The sequence below is a fragment of the Neoarius graeffei genome, chromosome 6, assembly GCF_027579695.1.
Source record: "Neoarius graeffei isolate fNeoGra1 chromosome 6, fNeoGra1.pri, whole genome shotgun sequence".
NCBI lineage: Eukaryota > Metazoa > Chordata > Actinopteri > Siluriformes > Ariidae > Neoarius > Neoarius graeffei.
The window spans coordinates 67,735,358-67,757,641 of NC_083574.1; the positions used below are offsets into that span (position 1 = coordinate 67,735,358).

Here is a 22,284-nt window from a genome sequence, read left to right on the forward strand (position 1 = left end):
CTACCTGCATGGGTTCGATGGACGAGGTGGGTGGTGGAGAGGGGTTGAAGTTACGGCGGCTCCTCTCTCTCCTCCATTGTTGGACCCACGCGTCAATATGATTGGCAAGGTCCATCAGGCTGGAGAGGTCCGACGGCAGTTCCTGTGAGGCGAGTTCATCCTTGATGGTGTCGGATAAGCCATGTAGGAACGCGTCGACCAGGGCACTCTTGTTCCAACCGCATGACGCTGCCAATGTCTAGAACTCGATGGCATAATCCGAGGTAGATCAGGACCCCGCCGCAGCTCCATGAGCTCTCTTGCTGCCTCCCAGCCAGACAGAAAACGGTCGAATGTTCACCTCACTTCCTCAGAGAATTCCTTGAAGCTGGAACAACAGGGCACGTTGGTGTCCCAGACCACCATCCCCCATTCCCAGGCCTTGCCGGTGAGGCTTGTGATGGTATAGGCTACCCGGGAGCGTTCTGTGGGGAAAGCCAGAGGTCGAAGCTCCAAGATCAGTGAACACTAACAAAAAAGATCTGCAGGTACCTGGTACCTGCACTGTAGGGCTGAGGAGAAGGGAGTCTTGGTTCGTGGAAAGCGGCAGTAGCGGGAGGTGAAGAAAGAGGCGGCTGGACAGGGGTAGGCACGGCTTGGGAGTGCTGGAATTGTGTGGCTAGGAGGTTGAGTGAGTTGGACAGGGTGGCCAGATTCTGAGTGATCTGCCAGAGTTTCTGTTAGTGGGTCCCGAGGAGGGCTCCTTGCTGCTGCATAGCCATTCTCAAATGGTTAAGTTCTGCTGGATCCATGTTGGTCAGAACATGCTGTTAAGGGTGGCGAGATGTGGTGAGTTAGGATCCAATAGCCGAACACAAACCAGGAAATCCAATGAATAAAAAATTATTTAAAGTCTAAAAAGAGTCAATGAACAAATATAGCAAAAATAATCCAGACAACAACGAGGTAGACAAAGTGCTAATATGAAAAAACATGAAAAATAGTTCTGACAAAAAACGTAGTGCAAAAAGCATGAAAAAAACTGACAAAATGTGAGTGCAAAAAGCTGTGGCTAAGACTAGGCAAAACGGAGAGCAAAAATCCAGGAAACAAAAAATGGCACAGAGCCAATGTGAGAAACAGACAAGACGTTCTGGCAAAGTCCCCTTCTGAGAACGGCCTATTTATACACAGCAGAGCAGATCAGGAAGTGAATGCCGGCCAAATTGAAGTCCCGTCCCGGATCCGGATTGCGCTGAACTGGGAGATAGTAATTCTCCGGAGTGGAAGTCCGGGACGGATCATGACAGTGCCTTGAATCTGTGCAGGCCACAATGAAATCTCAAGACTTCCAAGGCATTCTGGAGCAAAATGTAGTACCCCATATTAGAAATCTCTGTCTCAGTTGCAGGTCATGGGTCCTCCAACAGGATAAAGACCCAAAACACACAGTTAAAAGCACACAAGAATAGCAAAGAACAAAACATTGGACTATTTTGAAGTGGCTTTTTATGAGCCCTGATCTGAATTCTGTCAAACATCTCTAGAAAGAGTTGAAACATGCAGTGTGGAGAAGGCATCCTTCAAACCTGAGACAGATTGCTCAGGAAGAGTGGGCCAAACTACCTGTTGGCAGATGCAGAAGTCTCATTGAGAGCTACAGAGATCGCTTGTTAGCACTGATTGCTGCTAAAGGTTGTGCAGCAAAATATTACATTAAGAGTACCAGCATTTTTTGTCAATACCATTTTCATTTGTTTTGTTAGGTAAAATACAATTGAATCAAAAATCAAAGTCTGATTTGTGTTGAACATCGAATAAACAGTGATGGATTCAAGTAATTTCAGAGATGGTTGTGGGTTCTTCTTTATTTGTGGAAGGGTATGTGTGTGTGTGCGTGTGTGTATGCATGGTTTTATATATAATATAAATTTTACACACACACCTGTTTTACAAGGAAATATGCCAATCATATCTTTCATACAAACTCCATCTGGGACATTGAGTGACATATTTTGTTAAATTTGCATACTTTTTGTTTGTGAATGTCTGTATAATAAGAAAATCACACATTGTCTTGAAGATATTAAGTTTATCTTTTCGTGTTGGAAAACTCATATTTTTCATATGAAATACATTGTGGACCTGAGTGACATATTTCACTCTGATCACATCACTCCCAGTGTTTTCCCACTAACTTGATGTGCTTTGTCAAAATGGTGAACCGGTTCAAAATTAAAATTCTTTTCATTAACTTGCATTTTTTGTGGATGTGTCAATATAATACAAAGAATATTACATGGTTATACAAAGACATGAAGTTTATCTTCTCATGTTGAAAAATATTTCACTTGTTTGCTCCACGCACTCATAAAATACAACCCTGATTCCAAAAAAGTTGGGACAAAGTACAAATTGTAAATAAAAACGGAATGCAATGATGTGGAAGTTTCAAAATTCCATATTTTATTCAGAATAGAACATAGATGACATATCAAATGTTTAAACTGAGAAAATGTATCATTTAAAGAGAAAAATTAGGTGATTTTAAATTTCATGACAACAACACATCTCAAAAAAGTTGGGACAAGGCCATGTTTACCACTGTGAGACATCCCCTTTTCTCTTTACAACAGTCTGTAAACGTCTGGGGACTGAGGAGACAAGTTGCTCAAGTTTAGGGATAGGAATGTTAACCCATTCTTGTCTAATGTAGGATTCTAGTTGCTCAACTGTCTTAGGTCTTTTTTGTCATATATTCCATTTTATGATGCGCCAAATGTTTTCTATGGGTGAAAGATCTGGACTGCAGGCTGGCCAGTTCAGTACCCGGACCCTTCTTCTACGCAGCCATGATGCTGTAATTGATGCAGTATGTGGTTTGGCATTGTCATGTTGGAAAATGCAAGGTTTTCCCTGAAAGAGACGTTGTCTGGATAGGAGCATATGTTGCTCTAGAACCTGGATATACCTTTCAGCATTGATGGCATCTTTCCAGATGTGTAAGCTGCCCATGCCACACGCACTAATGCAACCCCATACCATCAGAGATGCAGGCTTCTGAACTGAGCCCCGATAACAACTTGGGTCGTCCTTCTCCTCTTTAGTCCGAATGACACGGCGTCCCTGATTTCCATACAGAACTTCAAATTTTGATTCGTCTGACCACAGAACAGTTTTCCACTTTGCCACAGTCCATTTTAAATGAGCCTTGGCCCAGAGAAGATGTCTGCGCTTCTGGATCATGTTTAGATACGGCTTCTTCTTTGAACTATAGAGTTTTAGCTGGCAACGGTGGATGGCACGGTGAATTGTGTTCACAGATAATGTTCTCTGGAAATATTCCTGAGTCCATTTTGTGATTTCCAATGCAGAAGCATGCCTGTATGTGATGCAGTGCCGTCTAAGGGCCCGGAGATCACAGGCACCCAGTATGGTTTTCCGGCCTTGACCCTTACGCACGGAGATTCTTCCAGATTCTCTGACTCTTTTGATGATATTATGCACTGTAGATGATGATATGTTCAAACTCTTTGCAATTTTACACTGTCGAACTCCTTTCTGATATTGCTCCACTATTTGTCGGCGCAGAATTAGGGGGATTGGTGATCCTCTTCCCATCTTTACTTCTGAGAGCCGCTGCCACTCCAAGATGCTCTTTTTATACCCAGTCATGTTAATGACCTATTGCCAATTGACCTAATGAGTTGCAATTTGGTCCTCCAGCTGTTCCTTTTTTGTACCTTTAACTTTTCCAGCCTCTTATTGTCCCTGTCCCAACTTTTTTGAGATGTGTTGCTGTCATGAAATTTCAAATGAGCCAATATTTGGCATGAAATTTCAAAATGTCTCACTTTCGACATTTGATATGTTGTCTCTGTTCTATTGTGAATACAATATCAGTTTTTCAGATTTGTAAATTATTGCATTCTGTTTTTATGTACAATTTGTACTTTGTCCCAACTTTTTTGGAATCGGGGTTGTATATTCACTACTCACAGATAAACTTCATATCTTTGTGCAACCATGTAATATCCTTATATATGGCCTCTATTTATTAATTATGTCCATCTCTTTGCAGTGACAGTGTCCACTAGTTCATTCTTCGATGGCATGTTAGTCACTGGTCTTTACACCTCCACCACTGTCCAAGCAGTACCCATTGCTCCTCCTGCTTCTCTTGGATTTGGTAAGTCTGTAACTGAAGCTCTGGTATGTGCATGATTTTATCCATTGCTCTGCTGCCAAATTGACTGACTGATTGGCTGACTAAATAATGGAATGAATGGCCAGATTTATAGATGCATCTATTAAATTGATTGTGGGTGGTAAAAGAGAGCAACTGGACTTGCTTGAAGATTCTTGAAGATGTTTCACCTCTCGTCCGAAGGCTTCTTCAGTTCTGTCTGACTAATGGGGAGTATCCCCATTAGTCAGACAGAACTGAAGAAGCCTTTGGACGAGAGGTGAAACGTCTTCAAGAATCTTCAAGCAAGTCCAGTTGCTCTCTTTTACCACCCACAGTTTACTATGACCTGGATGACTGAGAATTTTCACAGACATTAAATTGATTTGTGAGTGTATATGAACTTTATCCTGTAAAGCAGAATAATCCATCCATCCATCCATCCATCCATCCATCCATCCATTATCCATAACCACTTATCCTGTGCAGGGTTGCAGGCAAGCTGGAGCCTATCCCAGCTGACGATGGGCGAGAGGTGGGGTACACCTTGGACAAGTCACCAGGTCATTGTAGGGCTGACACATAGAGACAAAGAGCCATTCACATGCTCACCTATGGTCAATTTAGAGCCACAAATTAGTCTAACCTGCATGTCTTTGGGGGAAACCAGAGCACCCGGAGGAAACTCATGCAGACACAGGGAGAACATGCAAACTCCACACAGAAAGGCCCCCGTCAGCCACTGGGCTCGAACCCAGAACCTTCTTGCTGTAAGGCGACAGTGCTAACCACGACACCACCATAACACCAAAGCAGAATAAACAAATGTCTAAAGGAGTAAAGAGTAATAAGGGGCCACCAATTAAGATTTTTTTATAACTTTATTTTTATTGTTTTTGGCAATACTTGTACACAAAACAAACAACAGACAGGGTCATTTACTACAATGTGAAATACTCTATATCATTCCAAGTGAAAATAGAAATTAAATGGGCTAGTACATTGAGTTGGGGGTGTTTCCATCATGTCAATAGCTGTCCTTCGTGATTTCCTCACTCAGAGGGGAGCGTTCTTCCATACATTCATAAAGTCCATTTCAAAAGTCCCAGTGAGAAGGTCCATCCAGAGCAAACATATTGTGATACAATCATCTTGAATCCATGTAACATCTCCATTTCTTCCAATATCTATTACCCTTCTCTGTATCGTGTCTCAGGGAAAATGTTAATCTTTCCATGTTATGAATTTATTTTACTATTTCTATCCAGTCCAAGATTGTCACTCACTCACTGCTCAGCCATTTCCTGGTTATTGCTTTTTTTTTTTTTGCTACTTGCTAGTAATATTAGTAATAGATGTGTTATTTATTCATTCCAGCTGGTATGTTTCCTAGATATATAATGCTGAAACTAGGATCAAGCTGGAGGTTGATAGTTGATCTGATTGCTGTTATTGTATCTATCCAGTGTGAAGTGATATTTGGACACTCCTAGAATATGTGGAAGTGGCCAGCAGACATATTATCACACCTTCTCCAACACTGTCCACGTTCTGGATTGTTGGTCTGTAAGCTTTTAATTTTTGGTGGAATGAAGTATCTTATGTTTGTCCAGGTGAATTCCCTCCACAGATCTGAACTAGAGGTGGTGGACTGTGTCTTGCAAATATTAAAGTGCATATCATGGGTAAATTCAGGAGCAAGATCAATGTAATTCTCCTATTTTATGTTAAACTTTGGTCAAATATGTGTCACATTTTGTATTTTGTGCAATTTTTTTTTTACCTTGTGCAATACCAGAAAAATTCGGTTGAAATCAAGCCATTTGAGGCGAATTGGTCTGCCTCTGAAAAAACTTGGCATTTGGATTTCCCGGCAAACATTGATTTTCGTGACGTCACATGCGGGATGCCTCCCTCTGAATCCTACATCAGCGCTGGTTTGTTTATGAGAAAACGACCCAGTGGTTTTCTGCAAATTTCTTCAACGTTATCATGTAATTATTAAAATGGTTAACAGATGTATCATAGGAGGGTGTAGCAACACCAATCTTGATGGGATTAGTACTCTTCGTTTCCCAAAAGACTGGACAATGGGAAAGAAATGGGAGCGCTTGGTCTACACAGGCTGTGCACTGAAACTGTGCAAGCTCGCGCAGCCTGCTGGCACTTCCGCAGGTGACATCACGAATCTGGCTCCAGACTCCCTTGGGATTTTTCCAGATGCATTTTATTTTATTTTTTTCTGCTGTAAACAGATGGCCTTGTGCAAAACTACCCTTCTGGATGAGTGTGTAAAGGGACATACTTTCATATAAAAAAAAAGAAATTGGTCCAGAATATGCACTTTAAGCCAGTCGTCTTCGGTTAACTGTATGTTAGCTTCTTTCTCCCATCTTGCTTTAATATACATTGTAGAAAGCCCCCTGTCCAGTTAGAGTGGAATTAATCCTGGAAATCAGTTTTCCTTTCGAGTTATTTTTACATGCATTAGTAAATATCCCGATCAGGCTCACTCCCTCCTCTCCATAGGTTTTAATGTGTGGTGGTTGTTTTTTTTCTTCATAATGATGTCTCAGTTGGAGATATCTGAAGAAATATTTTTTTCTCCAGATCATAGGTTTCTGAAAGTCATTGAAAGGAGTCTAATCCAGTGTCAGAGGAAATATTGCAGCATGAGGTGATACTCAAAGCTAACCAGTGTTTGAATCTGCTGTCCAGTTTGGCTGGTGTGAAGTCCGTATTATATGCTATCAAGCGTAATATTCGAACATTTCTCTCAAATTTTGAATCTCTAAGCTTTTTGTGCCAGATGTTAGGGGGGTGGGGGGTGTTGGTCATTTTACTCAAATATTTTTTTGGAGAGTTTTATCTCCCAGTAAAGATGGGAGAGGTACATTTTTATTAATTTCTGTTCCAAATCATTCCATTTTGCATCACACTCCAGATCACACCAACAGATCAGAAAATGCAGTTGCACTGCCTTGTAGTAATCTTCTCAGCAGGGTAAGGCCATTCCACCTTTATCTTTAGGCAACTGTAAAGTCTGAAATCTGATCCATGTTTTTTGTTTTCCCCAAATAAATGATATCCTATTTCATTCGTTAAATTGCTTGGGAGGTACATCAAGTGGCAGGGACTGAAACAGGAATAAGAACCTGGGTAGTATATTCATTTTAATGATTTATTTTCGGTTATACATATTCATTGGTAGTAACAACCAGCGACTTAGGTCCATTTTGATATCTGTTGCAATGTTTGTATAATTATTTTCATAAATAGTAGTTAAATCTTTTGGTGTTTGCACTCCAAGATGTTTAATTGTATTACCTGTATTCTTAAATTTACATGTCCTACAGATGTTCTTGTGCGGTCCCTAATTAAAGATCGAAGTTTGGGTTTTGTGTAAATTTAATTTGTAACCAGAGTATGAGCCAAATTCTTTAAGCAGTAGTAATAATTTGGGCAGGCTTATTTTGGGGTTAGTAAGGGTCATACGAATATCATCTGCGTACAAACAAATTTTATGTTCTGTGCTTCCAATCCGTATGCCAGATATATTTTCATCTTCTCTTATTGCCTGTGCCAGTGGCTCAATAAATAAAGCAAAAAGTGTGGGACTAATGGGGCATCCCTGATAACAACCTCTTTTCAGAGACGCTGTCTTAGATAAGGACCCATTCATTTTAATTCTGGCTGTGCGGAAACAGTAGAGGGAGTTCAAAACTTTTATTACTTGGTAATTAAAACCAAACTGTTTAAGAACCAAATGTAGATAATCCCAACAGACTGAATCAAAAGCCTTTTTAGTGTCAAGACTAATGACTATAGATTCCACATCATTATTTCTCGCATGGTCAATGAGGTGGAGAGCCTGCTGCACATTATCCTGGGCTTGTCTATTTTTCACAAAACCTGTCTGGTCTGGGTCTATCAGGTCTGGTATGATATTTTCCATTCTTTTTGCCAATATCAATGCATATATTCTATAATCCATGTTTAGTATTGATATAGGTCTCTAAGAACTACATTCCATCTTGTCTTTACCTGCTTTGGGGATTACTGAGATAATTACTTGTCTCCAGGAAAGTGGTGTCTCCCCACCTCTAAGAACATAGTTAAAACATTAAGTATTGGTACAAGAGCCTCCCTGAAGGTTTTATACTATTCTGACAGATAACCATCAGCTTCTGGCATTTTGTTTGCATTCAGTCTTGATATACAGTGCTCAGTGTAAATGAGTACACCCCCTTTGAAAAGTAACATTCTAAACAATATCTCAATGAACACAATTTCCAAAATGTTGACAAGACAAAGTTTAATATAACATCTGTTTAACTTATAACTGGAAAGTAAGGTTAATAATATAACTTAGATTACACATTTTTTTCAGTTTTACTCAAATTAGGGTGGTGCAAAAATGAGTACACCCCACAACAAAAACTACTACATCTAGTACTTTGTATGGCCTCCATGATTTTTAATGACAGCACCAAGTCTTCTAGGCATGGAATGAACAAGTTGGCGACATTTTGCAACATGAATCTTTTTCCATTCTTCAACAATGACTGCTTTTAGTGACTAGATGCTGGATGGAGAGTGGTGCTCAACCTGTCTCTTCAGAATTCCCCAAAGAAAATAATTTCTTTACACCACAAAGGTGAAGGCTACAAGAAGATCAGCAAAGCTTTACTTATCAGTCAGAATACTGTAGCAAAAGTGGTACAAAAATTTAAGAAAACTGGAACTGCAACCATCTCACAGAGGCATCCAGGTCATCCACAGAAGTTAGCACCTTGACAGGAGCATCTTCTGATGATAAGAGTTGAAGAAAATCGGCATGCAAGTTCACTGCAGTTATCTAAAGAAAGAGAGACACAAACTGGGGTGACTATTTCCCGTGACACAATACGGCATACGCTGCAGAAGAATGGCATGCATGGATGCTGTCCACGAAAGAAGCCTCTCTTAAAGCCCAAGCACAAAAAAGCCTGCCTAGAGTTTGCCAGGGCCCATGCTGACAAAGATGAAGACTACTGGGACTCTATACTCTGGAGTGATGAGACCAAGATGAATGTTTTTGGAACTGATGGCTTCAAAACTATATGGTGTCGCAAAGGTGAGGAATACAAAGAAAAATGCATGGTGCCTACAGTAAAACATGGTGGTGGCAGTGTCCTGATGTGGGACTGCATGAGTGCAGCTCGTGTCGGGGAGCTGCATTTCATTGATGGCATCATGAATTCACAGATGTATTGCTCTATACTGAAAGAGAAGATGCTACCATCACTCCATGCCCTTGGTCGTCATGCATTTTTCCAACATGACTAAACACACATCTAAGGCCACTGTTGGATTTCTGAAGAAGAACAGGGTGAAAGTGATTCAGTGGCCTAGTATGTCTCCTGATCTGAACCCAATCGAACACCTATGGAGAATTCTGAAGAGACAAGTTGAGCATCACTCTCCATCCAGCATCCAGTCACTAAAAGAGGTCATTGTTGAAGAATGGAAAAAGATTAATGTTGCAAAATGTTGCCAACTTGTTCATTCCATGCCTAGAAGACTTGGTGCTGTCATTAAAAATCATGGAGGCCATACAAAGTACTAGATGTAGTAGTTTTTGTTGTGGGGTGTACTCATTTTTGCAGCACCTTAATTTGAGTAAAACTGAAAAAATGTGTAATCTAAGTTATATTATTAACCTTACTTTCCCATTATAAGTTAAACAGATGTTATATTAAACTTTGTCTTGTCAACATTTTGGAAATGAGCAATTCCAGTGTTATGGATGTGACACTTGAACTCAAAATGGCAACAAATGACCCAGTGCATGTTTTATTGTCTCCCAGTATTTGAACAGGTGTTGCATATTTTAAGGCTGTACCATACTGGAGAAGTGATAGAACAAGAACAATTCCCATAGTACATCTAGGGCATGCCAGATAATGCCAATAAAAGATGCGTTATGGATGTGACAGAAAAAGTATCACTTTTCTTGGGTGACTGTACATTTTTATCAAACTCTGTGAAATTGTAAACCTAATGTCGAAATGGAGATATCCATTTGATAGAGGGGTCCAAGGTGAATATTAAAAAATCTTTGTTTAAAATATTTTGTATTTCATGCAGAGTTTCGGAAGGAAAAGTCAGCGTTATGGATGTGACGAAATTCCGTTATGGATGTGACGCGTCTGAAATAGACATGGCATATGTTTAGAAAATCAGCAATTTAACCACCACAACCCTTTGAGAAACACTCTAAATATCAGCTAAAACTATCAAAGTTCTTAAATAATATTTAGGATGGCTATTGTTTTGCTGTTTTGTGGATTTTAGCATACATTTCTGTGGCTTGTGGCAATAATATAGAATTGTACATGATCAAAGTTGATTTTAGCTTGGGTTTTACATTATAAGAAAGAAAGACTGACTGACATTAGGTTGGTTACAAATTGGTTCAACTTATTCACATCTGTAAAATACAGGTCTAGGTGATATCTCTGGGAGTGGTTTTGATGTATTACATGTTGCTTTATTTTTGCATGGTGAGGTTGACATTTACATGGAATTGCCCAAATTGTGTCCATTGAGATATTGTTTAGAATGTTACTTTTCAAAGGGGGTGTACTCATTTACGCTGAGCACTGTATAGCTTTATTTATTTCTTCTTGTGTTATCTCCTGGGTCATTATTTTATTCTGTTCTGTCCCTACAAATGGTAAATCCAGCGACGTTAAGAAATCTGATACTATTTCCAGCCTGGGGTTGAGTGTATAACTTCTAGTAACTTTCAAAGGAGCTTTGGATGTCCTCCCATTTGTAATGCATTTAATTGGTCTGGGGGTCTTTTAATTTTGTGTATAAATCTCTCTGCCAGTTGTTTACATATCCTCCATGCGAGCAACTTTTTATGATTTTTTTAGAACATTTTGCTTAATTACTTTAACTTTTCTTTTTCAATTGGCTTTCATACGTGTTATTTAGAGTTTTTGTCTCCTGAATTTGATTTAAAACATCATTTTCATTATATTTCATATGTCTAATCTCCAGAGATTTTAGTTTTGCAGTCAAATCTTTGATCTTTTCTTTTTATTTCTTCTTCCTGGCTGACCACATTATAAGTTTGCCTCTTAGAACAGCCTTGGCTACATACCACAGTGTACTAGGTGATACCGTCCCATCATTTATTATTATTATATGACATGTAGTCTTTTACTTCATTCATTATATATTTCTGACATTGAGGATCATTCAAGAGGCAAGTATTTAATCTCCATAGGTCTGCCATCTAAATGTAATGTCAAGTATACTCCTGCATGGTCAGAAATGTCTCTTATGCCTGTGTCACATTTTGTAATTCTGTGTCTGTCAACTTTGAACATAAAGTAGTCAGTTCTTGAGTATATTGAGTGTGGATAAGAGAAAAAGGTAAACCGCTCATCAGTCAGGTGCAGTTCCCTCCACACATCAATCACACCTATTTCACTATGTCGGAATGCAGGCACTCACCGATGTAAGTGCAGGGGAGAGCGAGGATGCAAACAGGAAGCGTAGTCAAATCAGTAAGCAAACTCGTAGTCAGAAAGCATGCAGAGATCGGTCAATCGGCAAACAGAATAGTAGAGAGCAGACTAAAGAGTTAAATGGGTAAACGTCGCCCAGGGGGCATCAGTATGACTGGGTAAACACAGAATGATGCTTCACACTGAAGGTGTGTGAGGGAGAGGCTTACAGTAAGTAGCACTGCTGATTGAACAGTTAATGATAGTCAGCTGAACTTAATAAGAGGGAGGCTGGGGGTGCTGTGAACTTTGGGCATTGTAGTCTTGGGAAGCCACGCTTGTAGTTCGGTTAGAGTTTCTACTCACAACACCATTACTGACACACTAAGCAGTTTTCTTGTGTACAATGCTTCAGGTTTCATGGTTTTTGTTCTGCTTGTGGAGTCTAGAAAAAGATATAGATGAGTGTTAAAGTCCCCTCCACATATCAACACACCTGATGTTTCTGTACTCATCATATTAAATATTTTTTAATCAGTTGCCTATAATTTCCTGCTGGTCTGTATACATTCAATAATGTAATTTCTCTATTCTCAGTAGACTCTTTGATTAGGAAGTAACATCCTTCTTTTTCTGTAATTTGTCAGGAAAACTGGAAGTTAACTCTGAAATTGGTACTGCCACACCCCTTGCATTTCCCCTCTCAAATGAGGAATGATATGAGTTTTTGAACCCCATTTTGTGTAGTTTTTCATGTTCTGTGCTTATGAGATGCGTCTCTTGCCAGAAGATTGTCTTGTTTCTCTCTCTTCATTTTAGCTATAGCTTTACTTCTCTTAATGGGGTTATTTAGCCCATTAAGAGTGATTACTTTATATTCTTGATGAAGCATTTCAATCAGTGTTCAAATGAAAAGTTTGACCAGGCACTCAAACTCCCATACTGTAGATGACCTGAACAGAAGAACATCTGTCTGTGTAACAAAATAAAACATAACATGTGAACTTAGCATACTTATTGAACATTAATGAATTCCATCTTTGAAGTATGAACTCAACTTCTTGGATGAGGGAGTCCCTTGACGAGGAAGGAGCCCCTGCCTGTGCCACTTGGTATCTCTGACAGATGTTTAACTTCAGAGCAGTGTACATGGAAAACTAAGCACCAGTTCCCAGACATACAGTCAGTTTAGTTGAAGCATGTTAGCCATAGGAAAACTCACCTGATTGTACAGTATGGTCTGATCTGGTGTTGGGCATGATAATCTTACCGAGTTCAGTAGATTAAACAATCATTCATGATAAAGAAAGTTTACATGGAGCATCCTTGTTGCGGTGAATCCCCTTGAATTTCTCTTGGATATGCTTGAGGCGAGCCTCATTGCTGTGATTTTGTGCTCGCTGTTTCCCAGGTAGGCTGCCTTGGTCTCGCTGAAGATGTGTTTCATGCAGGGGCCGCCGCCTCACCATCATCCGAGATTAATCCTCTTTTCCGCAGATCATCTGTTGCCTCCTGTGCACAGTTGTAGACAGTTGGACCAGTGTCGAGGAACACTTTAAGTTTTGCCAGGTAGAGCATCTGGAAACGGATTTCCTTCTCCTTAAGCACTTTCCTGATAGGAGTGTACGACTTTTTTTGTAAGTATTTTGGTCAGATTGTTGTTCGTCCTTTAGTGTCAAAGATGACCATGACTTTAGTTGGCGGGCGTTGGATTGTCTTTGTGTGTCCAGAGGTGACTGATTAGTCCAATCTGTGCCATGAAACTACGTCCACAAGTGGGACACAGGATGGTGAGTGCTGGATTTTCAGTGAATGTGGCTCGAGCCTTGCGTGCTGTGCATTTTCTCTTGGCCTCTTCAGTGCATCTGGTCTCTGATACTTGGGTTCCGCTATGAAGTTTGCCTCGGCAGGTAGAGTGGTCCTGAGCCAGGGATTCTCAGGTGCTAAGGTTGATGTCCATGTTCTTGAGGGACACTTTGAGGCAGTCTTTAAAGCGCTTCTTCTGCCTTCCAACTGTGCGCCTACCTTGGCTCAGTTGTCCATACATGAGCTGTTTTGGTAACCGTCTATCAGACATTCTAACGACATGGCCAGCCCACCTGACTTGGGCTTTTTGAAGGAGAGTATGGACACTGGGGATGCTGACCTGTTCCAGGACCTCAGTGTTTGGAACTTTATCCTGCCACTTGATGTTAAGGAGTCTGCGGAGACAGCTTGTGTGGAAGTGGTTTAGCTGTTTGGCATGTCTACTGTAGACAGTCCAGGTCTCACAAGCATATAGCAGTGTCGTGAGTACCACTGCGTGGTAGACTTTTAGTTTGGTGGCAACCTTAAGCCCTCTTCGATCATTCTCACGTAGTCTACCAAAAGCACCGCTTGCTTTGGCAATCCTATTGCTGATCTCAACATCAATGTTCACCACTCTTGAGTGTGCTACCCAGGTAATAATAAGTTAAATTTATATAGCGCCTTTCAAGAAACCCAAGGATGCTTTACAATTATAGACAAAGAAAAAATAAATAAATAAATAAAAATAATAAATAATAAATAATAATAATAAAAAAAGTAAAAAGTCCACCGAGTAGGGGTCAGGATGTAATTCCCGTGGTGTAGCAGCCACAGTCTCACCAAAAGGCGCACGAAAACGAGTCCCACATCTCCAGCACCGCCACCGTGACACCGTCAGCAACATCGCTCAACACCATGCCATGGATCCACAAAGCGAGCACAGAAGCTCCGCCACGCAGAGCGCTGGTGTGTCCCAAACCGCCTGCACAGCCGCTGCAACGCCACCGAGCAACATCGTTCGGAACATCACGCCAAGCATTAAAGCACAGAGCGCTGGACAACCACGATGTAAAATGAGCAACAGGCTCACTGCAGTCCATAGCTGGGAGCACAGGCATCACCCACAGTGAACCAAGGCCTGGAGGGAACCGACGCCCAAAACTGGGTCTGGAGCTACACCACAACTGGCAGACAAAACACTCAAACAAACATCAAACTACACAAACACACAGGAAAAAAAAATAAAAAATGAAAATAGAAAAAGAAAATAAAAAGCTCTGGTGAGAAGCGGCAGCCAGAACGCGCACAACGAAGTGAAGCTTTCCACTGCCTGAAGGTTCTGGGCCTTAACTTGGATGCGAGGTTCCTGATCGGGCTTTCCTGGTGCAGGCTGGTACATAACTTCAGAATTTTTGGTGCTGATGGTAAATCCAAAGTTGTCATATGCCTGTGAGAAACAGTCCATTTCATGCTGCATCATCTGTTCCAAGTTCACATTGAGGGCACAGTCATCAGCAAACAGAAGGTCTCTGACAACAGTCTCTGTTACCTTGGTGGGAACCTGTAGGTATCTGAGGTCGAACAGTCCGCCATCAGTCCTGTATCTAATCTGTATGCCATCCTGGCAGTCACGGAAGGCGTCAGTAAGCATTGCAGAGAAATGCATGCTGAATAGTGTAGGGGCAAGAATACAGCCTTGTTTGACCCCGCTAGTCACTGGGAAGGCATCTGACTCTTCTCCGTCATCCAGAACTTTCACCATCTTACCATCGTGTAACTGCCAGACAATGGTGATGAACGTGCTAGGGCAACCAAACTTTTCCATTATTTTCCATAGACCATCTCTACTGACAGTGTCGTAGGCCTTGGTCAGATTGACAAATGTCATGTAAAGGTCACTGTGCTGCTGTTGGCATTTTTCCTGAAGTTGAAGTGCCACAAAAATCATGTCCGCAGTACCACGTCCACCCCAGAAGCCGCACTGGCTTTCTGGGAGTAGGCCCTGTTCAAGGTGTTGAAGGAGACTGTTGAGCAAGATATGTGCCAAGATCTTCCCAGCTATGGACAGGAGGGAGATGCCTTGGTGGTTGTCGCAGAACTGGCGATTGCCTTTCCTCTTGTATATGTGGACCAAGCTGGCATCTTTCAGCTGTTGTGGAACCTTCTCTTCATTCCTCATGAACTGGAGGAGCTCAGTCAATTTCTGCATCAGAACTGGACTGCCTGATTTGTACACTTCTGCTGGGATTGCATCAGATCCAGGTGCTTTGCCACAAGATAGTTGTTTGACAGCCTTTCTGACTACTTCAGTGGGGGAGTTGTCAAGCTCCAGATTGATTTCCACTTGAGGTAGGCAAGCAATGGCTTCTTTGTTAATTGGCACAGGGTGGTTAAGGACCTGGTCAAAGAGTTCAGCCCATCTCTTCATGATTTGTTTCTTTTCAGTCAGGAGTTTTGTACCATCTGCGTTGAGGAGAGGGTATGATCCAGAGGACTGGGGACCATATACAGTCTTTAAAGCATCGTAAAAGCACCTGGTATCATGCCCGTCAGCAAAGCCCTGGACTTCATCTGCCTTGTTCCTGAACCATGTGTCCTGCATCTCTCAAAGTCTTGTTTGTATGTGTCCTTTTATGCGGGAAAAGGCAGCTTTCTTTGCTTGTGATTTCGGATCATTCTGGTACACCCTGAGAAGCTGGTGCTTCTCGGCCAGCAGTGCCTGAATCTCTAGGTCAATTTCTTCAAACCAGTCTTGATGTTTGCAAGTTGCTGGACCAAGGTGTTCAAGGGCAGTTGAATAAAACTGCATCTCTAAATGCCATCCATCTCTCCTCATAGCTGTCCTGGTCACCTTGCAGAGTGTCCCATAGCCTGGTAGCTAGGTCAGTGGAGAAGCCTTGAGTGATTTCGCTGCTCTTGAGTTTGGAGACATTGAGCCTCTTAGCAGTCTTTTGGCCTTGGGGTCTTCTCACAGGCTGGATGAGCAATTTGAGCTTGGACACAATGAGGCAATGATCCATCCAGCAGTCTGCCCCACACATGGCCTTTGTCACCCTCACATCCTGCATGTCCCTCTTCGTAGTGATGATATAATTGATGAGATGCCAGTGCTTGGGGCTTGGGTGCATCCACGATGATGATAATAATAATAATAATAATAATAATAATAATAAGTTCAACTTGTATAGCGCCTTTCAAGAAACCCAAGGACACTTTACAATTATAGACAAAGAAAAAAATAATAACAATAAAAAATAATAAATAAATAAATAAATAAATAAATGAATCAATAATAAAAAATAAAAAGTCCACCAAGTACGGGTCAGGATGTAATTGTTGCCTTGTTGTGGGTGGGGAGACGGAATAGGGTGTTGGTGATGACAAGATCATGTGCAGCACATGTCTTGAGTAGCAGGAGACCATTACTGTTGCATTTGCCAAAGCCGTGTTTTCCGATTGTCCCTTCCCAAGTGCGATGATCTGTTCCCACTCTGGCGTTGAAGTCCCCAAGAACAAAAAGTTTCTCAGACTGTAGAACTGATGCAATAAGGGCATCAAGTTCTTCTTAAAACTTGTTATTGATGTTGTCTGGGTTGGTCATTGTCAGGGCATAAGCTCTGACCAATGTGGCATTCTTTTCTTTCCGAGGGGGAGTTGGAGCTTTATAAGGCGATCATTAATGCCTTCAGGAAGCTGAGAGATTTGCCTGACGAGGTGGGATCTGATAGCAAATCCGACACCTGCTTCTCTATGTTCATTACTGCTGCGACCACTCCAGAAGAAAGTGTATCCACCACCACATTCTGTAAGCTGGCCCTTGTCTGCAAGGTGTGTCTCACTGAGTTCTGCCATGTCCATGTTTTGGCGAGCAAGTTCTTTTGTGACCAGTGCAGTTCTTCTTTCAGGCCTGTTTGCCTTTGAGTTGTCCAGGAGAGAGTGCACATTCCACATTCCAAGGTTGATCACTTTTACTTTGTTTCTTTGTAGTGTGACTGCTGTGTTGGGATCCCAGCCAGCCGCGGTTTGCTGGCCAGGGAGTGTTGGAAGCAGACTATGCTTGGGGCACCTTTTCTAGCCCCTTCCTCTCATGAGGTGAGCAGAGTGAATCCTAAATAGGGCTGCTCAGTCACCCAGGGGTCTGCCAAGCTCCACTGCTGCTTCAGTCCAGTAGAGGGTGACCATATACCCTGGGCCACCTGTGTGCAGGTCTGTGACCTATAGCTTTCAGTGCATCCTCACCTGCTGCTTTGCCACTCGCCCATCGCCACAGGGCTTGAGGTGTGAGTGCTTGAGTGTTTGGTGTGTGTTGTGCTGGAGTGTTTGAAGTCATGACTTGTACTTAACTTGGATTATAGTGAGAGAGAGGTTGCACAGCGTCAACCTCATTCTCTCATCCAGGACTCCCGGGTACCAATGGCAAGACAAAGTAGAGACGATTGGAAAGGAGAACTGGATGCTGTGGATGACCACAACAAAACATCATGATGTGTTGTCATGCTCTTAGCACTCCACAGCACCTGCTATTATCACCTTCATGCCAGTTTGGTTGAACTAGCAGCCTCCTGTGCACACTCAGCCGAAGCCAGTCTTCACTATTTACCCATAGTTGGGGGTCTGTTCGTGGGCATCAGGGCATATCCACATGCCAGTGGGCCTGGCATGCCGCATGTCTGGGGGCAGACCTCCTCTGAGTCCTTGCAGTTCAGCCTGAGGCTGTAAGGTGCTCAGTTGGCGTGCATCGCCACATGGAGGTACTGCATAGGGCTTGCTCACTGAGAGGCTATATAATGGCAGGAGAGACTTATACACTCTGCTCTCTTTTCGCAAGGCTAGCCAGCAGTGGAGGCTGAAAGCAAAAGGTGACTGGCATACAACACGCCTGCATAACACACTAGACACATCAGTAAACCATTGACACACAGATATCTTTTGGTCAGATAGTCCTGCTCAAAAGATACTCTTCTTTCATTGAGGTGAATCTCTTTCTTTTTCCCGGCAGAGTGGAGCACTAGCTCTTTAGTTGCAAACTCCAGAAAGTAGACAACCACTGATCTCTGGTTAGAACCTTGGGGTGGTCTGGATCCAAGTGAGCGGTGGCAGTGTTAAATACCAAGAGGGGTGTCGGGGAGGGTCAGCTCTTTTTTTTTTTTTAAACCTTCCAGGAATGCTTTCATATTATCCCCCTCAGCCCCCTCGGGGATACCGTGGATGCAGATGTTATTCCTGTGTGAAAGTGCCTCCAGGTCTGTTAGCTGGGCTTGGATGGATTTCTGAAGTTCAAGCTTGTAGGCAAGCACCTCATTAATGTCTGCATTACACTCCTCTACATCGGCCACCCTCTGCTCCATCTCCTCGAATCTTTATTTATTTCAACTCAAACAATACCATTTAGTTTTTAGTTTATTTCTCCTCGGAAGTTTGCCACCTTGCTCTTGAGTGTCCCAATTGTTTCATTGATTTCTTTCTTCACATCCAAATGAACCACCTGTATCTCCACAATGATATTAGCTTGGATAGCTTCCATGGTCCTGTATTCAACTAGTGTTAGCATGTTAGCTCTATCACTGGTGTCTTCACTTTTCGTCAGAGAATTGTCCTTTTTGAGGTTTCGTTGTGGTTTTCCTCTGGTCTGCTTTTTGTTTCCCCCTTTCATGCTACACTATCACCTTTTCTGGTAGGTTATCTCGTACTTTTTGTAGGGTGGAATAAGACCATCTGGGAGCTTCTGATTTATACTGCTGCTTGCTCCTGTGCCGTACCGGAAGTCCTATCGATTAAGACTCTTTTCAATTTGTTAGGTTTAAGTACTGAGAATATGTTGGTGGCCTCAAAAAGAGAATCTCAGAAATCCATGTTCAGTGCTAGTATCATCAAATATTGTGATAGTAATGGAACAGACGTGTACCTTAAAATAGTCACATTGTCAGAGTGCGTGAGACAGGCGGATGCAAGTGCAGAAGTGTTCAATATCATAGTGTGATTTAAACATAAAGTGCATGAAACACGCACAACGGCAAACAGTCTGAATCAGCAGGCAAGGTTATAAACAGGATAACAGGCAGAAGGTCGATCAAGGCGCAAACAGGAAATTGGAGGCAAAACGAGGACGAGAACTAGGAACAAGAACAGGAGTCAAGAAACCAGGAAATCAACAGGAACGTGAAATAAGGCTCGGTATGCACACTAGACGCGGTGTAATACTTTGCATAGCATTACCCTTGGCGCAGTCCTTAAATAGCCCAACATAGTTCACTAATTGAAAACAGGTGCGCCTTGTTCACGGCGCATGCGCAGACTGAGGCGCGCCTTCAGGTGCATGCACCAAGGCGTGCAAGACTGACACACATCACTTTTCATAGTGTAAATTTCCCATGAATATAATTCAGAGAAAAGAGCTGTACACACAGATGCATTATTGTATGGGTGTAAACAAATATGAAAACTTTATTTGGATTTAACAGATATGTCCAAAACAAAAACAATTGGAGATTGGAAATCACTGAAATTGGCATAGGGTGTATTATTATTATTATTATCCTCTCCTGGGCTCAGGGACTGGGCTCTTGCTGGATAAAGCAAAAAAAAAAAGTTCAGAAAGTGTGAGGTTTTTACTTTAATGTTGATCTTTATAAAACAGCTAGCTGAAGTTTTAGCAAAATTCCCACCCAAATAACCTCTCAAAACCCAAGCAAAATAACTTTAAACAAGTCCAAATATATTTGGGAATAGGAAAATGTAGATGAATAAAGGAGTTTCATAAAGTTATGTTCTGAAAATTGGTATTTGTTGTGATTATCAAAAAATGCTTCAACCCTATTTTCAGTGTTTATATACGGTATAGCATAACAGTAGCTAATGGTAGTTGACTAAAAGACAAAGAAACCACCAAAACTTCCTGTACAGTCTTTGCCCTCATCTGGTTTAAAAAAAATGAATAATTGCTATTTAGAGCACTAAACAACTACAGACACAAATACAGATAATGACTTGTGTTTACACCCCTAATCAGCAGTTTGACTGTTTGTGCTGTTCGAGCCACTTAGGCCCTGTCCACACGGCAACGGATTCAGGTGAATCTGATAAAATTGTTTATCGTTTCGGCCTGGCGTCCACACGGCACGGGCGTTTTGGGTGCCCCAAAATTAAATCTTTTGAGAACGGGTTCCAGAGTGGAAAAATCTGGCAACGGCCCCGTTGCGAAGTCGTCTGGATGAGTAGAATGGATTTGTTTACGATGATGTCACAACCACATGACTGTCAGTGCTTCATGCCAGGTAGAAGTGTAACGAACTCCATGCGAGTTGTCAACAAATTCTATAACTTGGTTCATGAAACGCGCTTACAAAATATTTTCACTGTGAATATTTATTGTGTAATGGTGCAGTGAGAGAGAGAATAGCCCTTAGGGCAGAGTCTTTAGTCCAAACACTGCGGAAGCAGTACCAAACTGCGCACCGCCCGTGCGCTTTCCAAAAACAAAAACAATCCCACCAGCAAAAATAGGAAAAAAAAAAAGGAGTGATCTCACCTCTTCAGATGTTGATTTAAGTCCAACAATACATTCCTCAAAAAGGGTGTAGAAGAACAAAGTAATCCATCAACATGTAGCATTCAATTTATTCCGGACCATTAAAGAATTCTGGAGGATATCAGAATGTTGGCGTACCAGCTTCCATCTACCCCCATTCATTCCTCTTTCCACGTCTTTCGTTTTACGCTACTGATTAATAATCAAAACTTTATGTGGCTAATGCTACAGAAGAAGGGGTTTATGCGCATGCGTCTACTTCTTCTATTGTTCTGGTGTCTCCGATGGGACCGTCTTACAGCGCACATAGAGGTGTGGCATGTGTATTGCATCGTTTTCAGCAAGCGCTGCGTTGCCATATGTACCTGAAATTTTACTGATCCATTGCCCATGTGGACGCGATATTTAAAAAAAAAAAATCTTGTTGCCGTTGTCGTGTGGATGTAGCCTTACTTGCACTATTTCTCCAAGGAAATGGGCCACTCAGCAGAGACATTAACCTCATTCAGTATGTGAGAGTAAATTTTCTTTTTAAACCTGAATCCCTCTCCCAATTAAAGTCTGTTTTCCTTCATCTAAAACATCTTGCACCTTTTTGATTTCTTTTTATGGGTGTTACTGTGCCTCTGCTTATATTGATACGCTGTATAAAATTTCCCAGTTAAATTACAATAAACCACTGTTTTTCTAAATTGTACTTACTGTAATGTACAACAGTATATTACTGTAAAAAATACAGTACTGTGCTGTATAGAATATAAGCTTTACAGTATAGCACTGCTAGAAGCAAATTATTTAAAACTCTTAGACTTCAAAATGAAAAACCCCTGAAAATTGTTAGTATCCACAGCGTTCCTGCAAGAGACAATGGGGGTCCCCATGACACCCACCTCTCCTGGAGGCTGGTCTTTTGAGTTCCGGTTTATCCAAGCAGCGGAGGCTGAGGGAGCCGAACATAGCTGAGCTAGCTACGACAACCATGTTTTAGTCAGAGGATAACATCTTTTTAAATTATGTCTTTTCCTGGTTCAATGTGTGCTGTTGGGTGCACAAACAACTTGTGAAAGCTGAAAGTTTTTATGAATGGAATCCATTTTGCACACAAACGGACTCGCAAGAATGTCCAGCACCATATGCTGCTCATCTGTACATGCCATATCTGTCTTTCCACTAACAACTGCATTTTAGACCTGAATCAACAACATTAATTCTATGTAATTGTTTAGATATTGTACATTATTCAAACATTATATTACAGTCATTTAGCTGACGTTTTTATTCAAAGTGACTAGCAATAATTA

At 41.6% G+C, this 22,284-nt stretch overlaps 1 protein-coding gene across 1 annotated transcript in view; it reads left to right on the top strand.

Moving 5' to 3' along the window:
- The window catches only part of LOC132888311 (reelin-like), a 1,389,809-nt gene that overhangs the window by 168,202 nt on the left and 1,199,323 nt on the right, over positions 1–22,284 (top strand). The window contains 1 exon segment of the mRNA XM_060924376.1: positions 4,061–4,168. Within this exon segment, the coding sequence (XP_060780359.1) occupies positions 4,061–4,168 (108 nt within the window).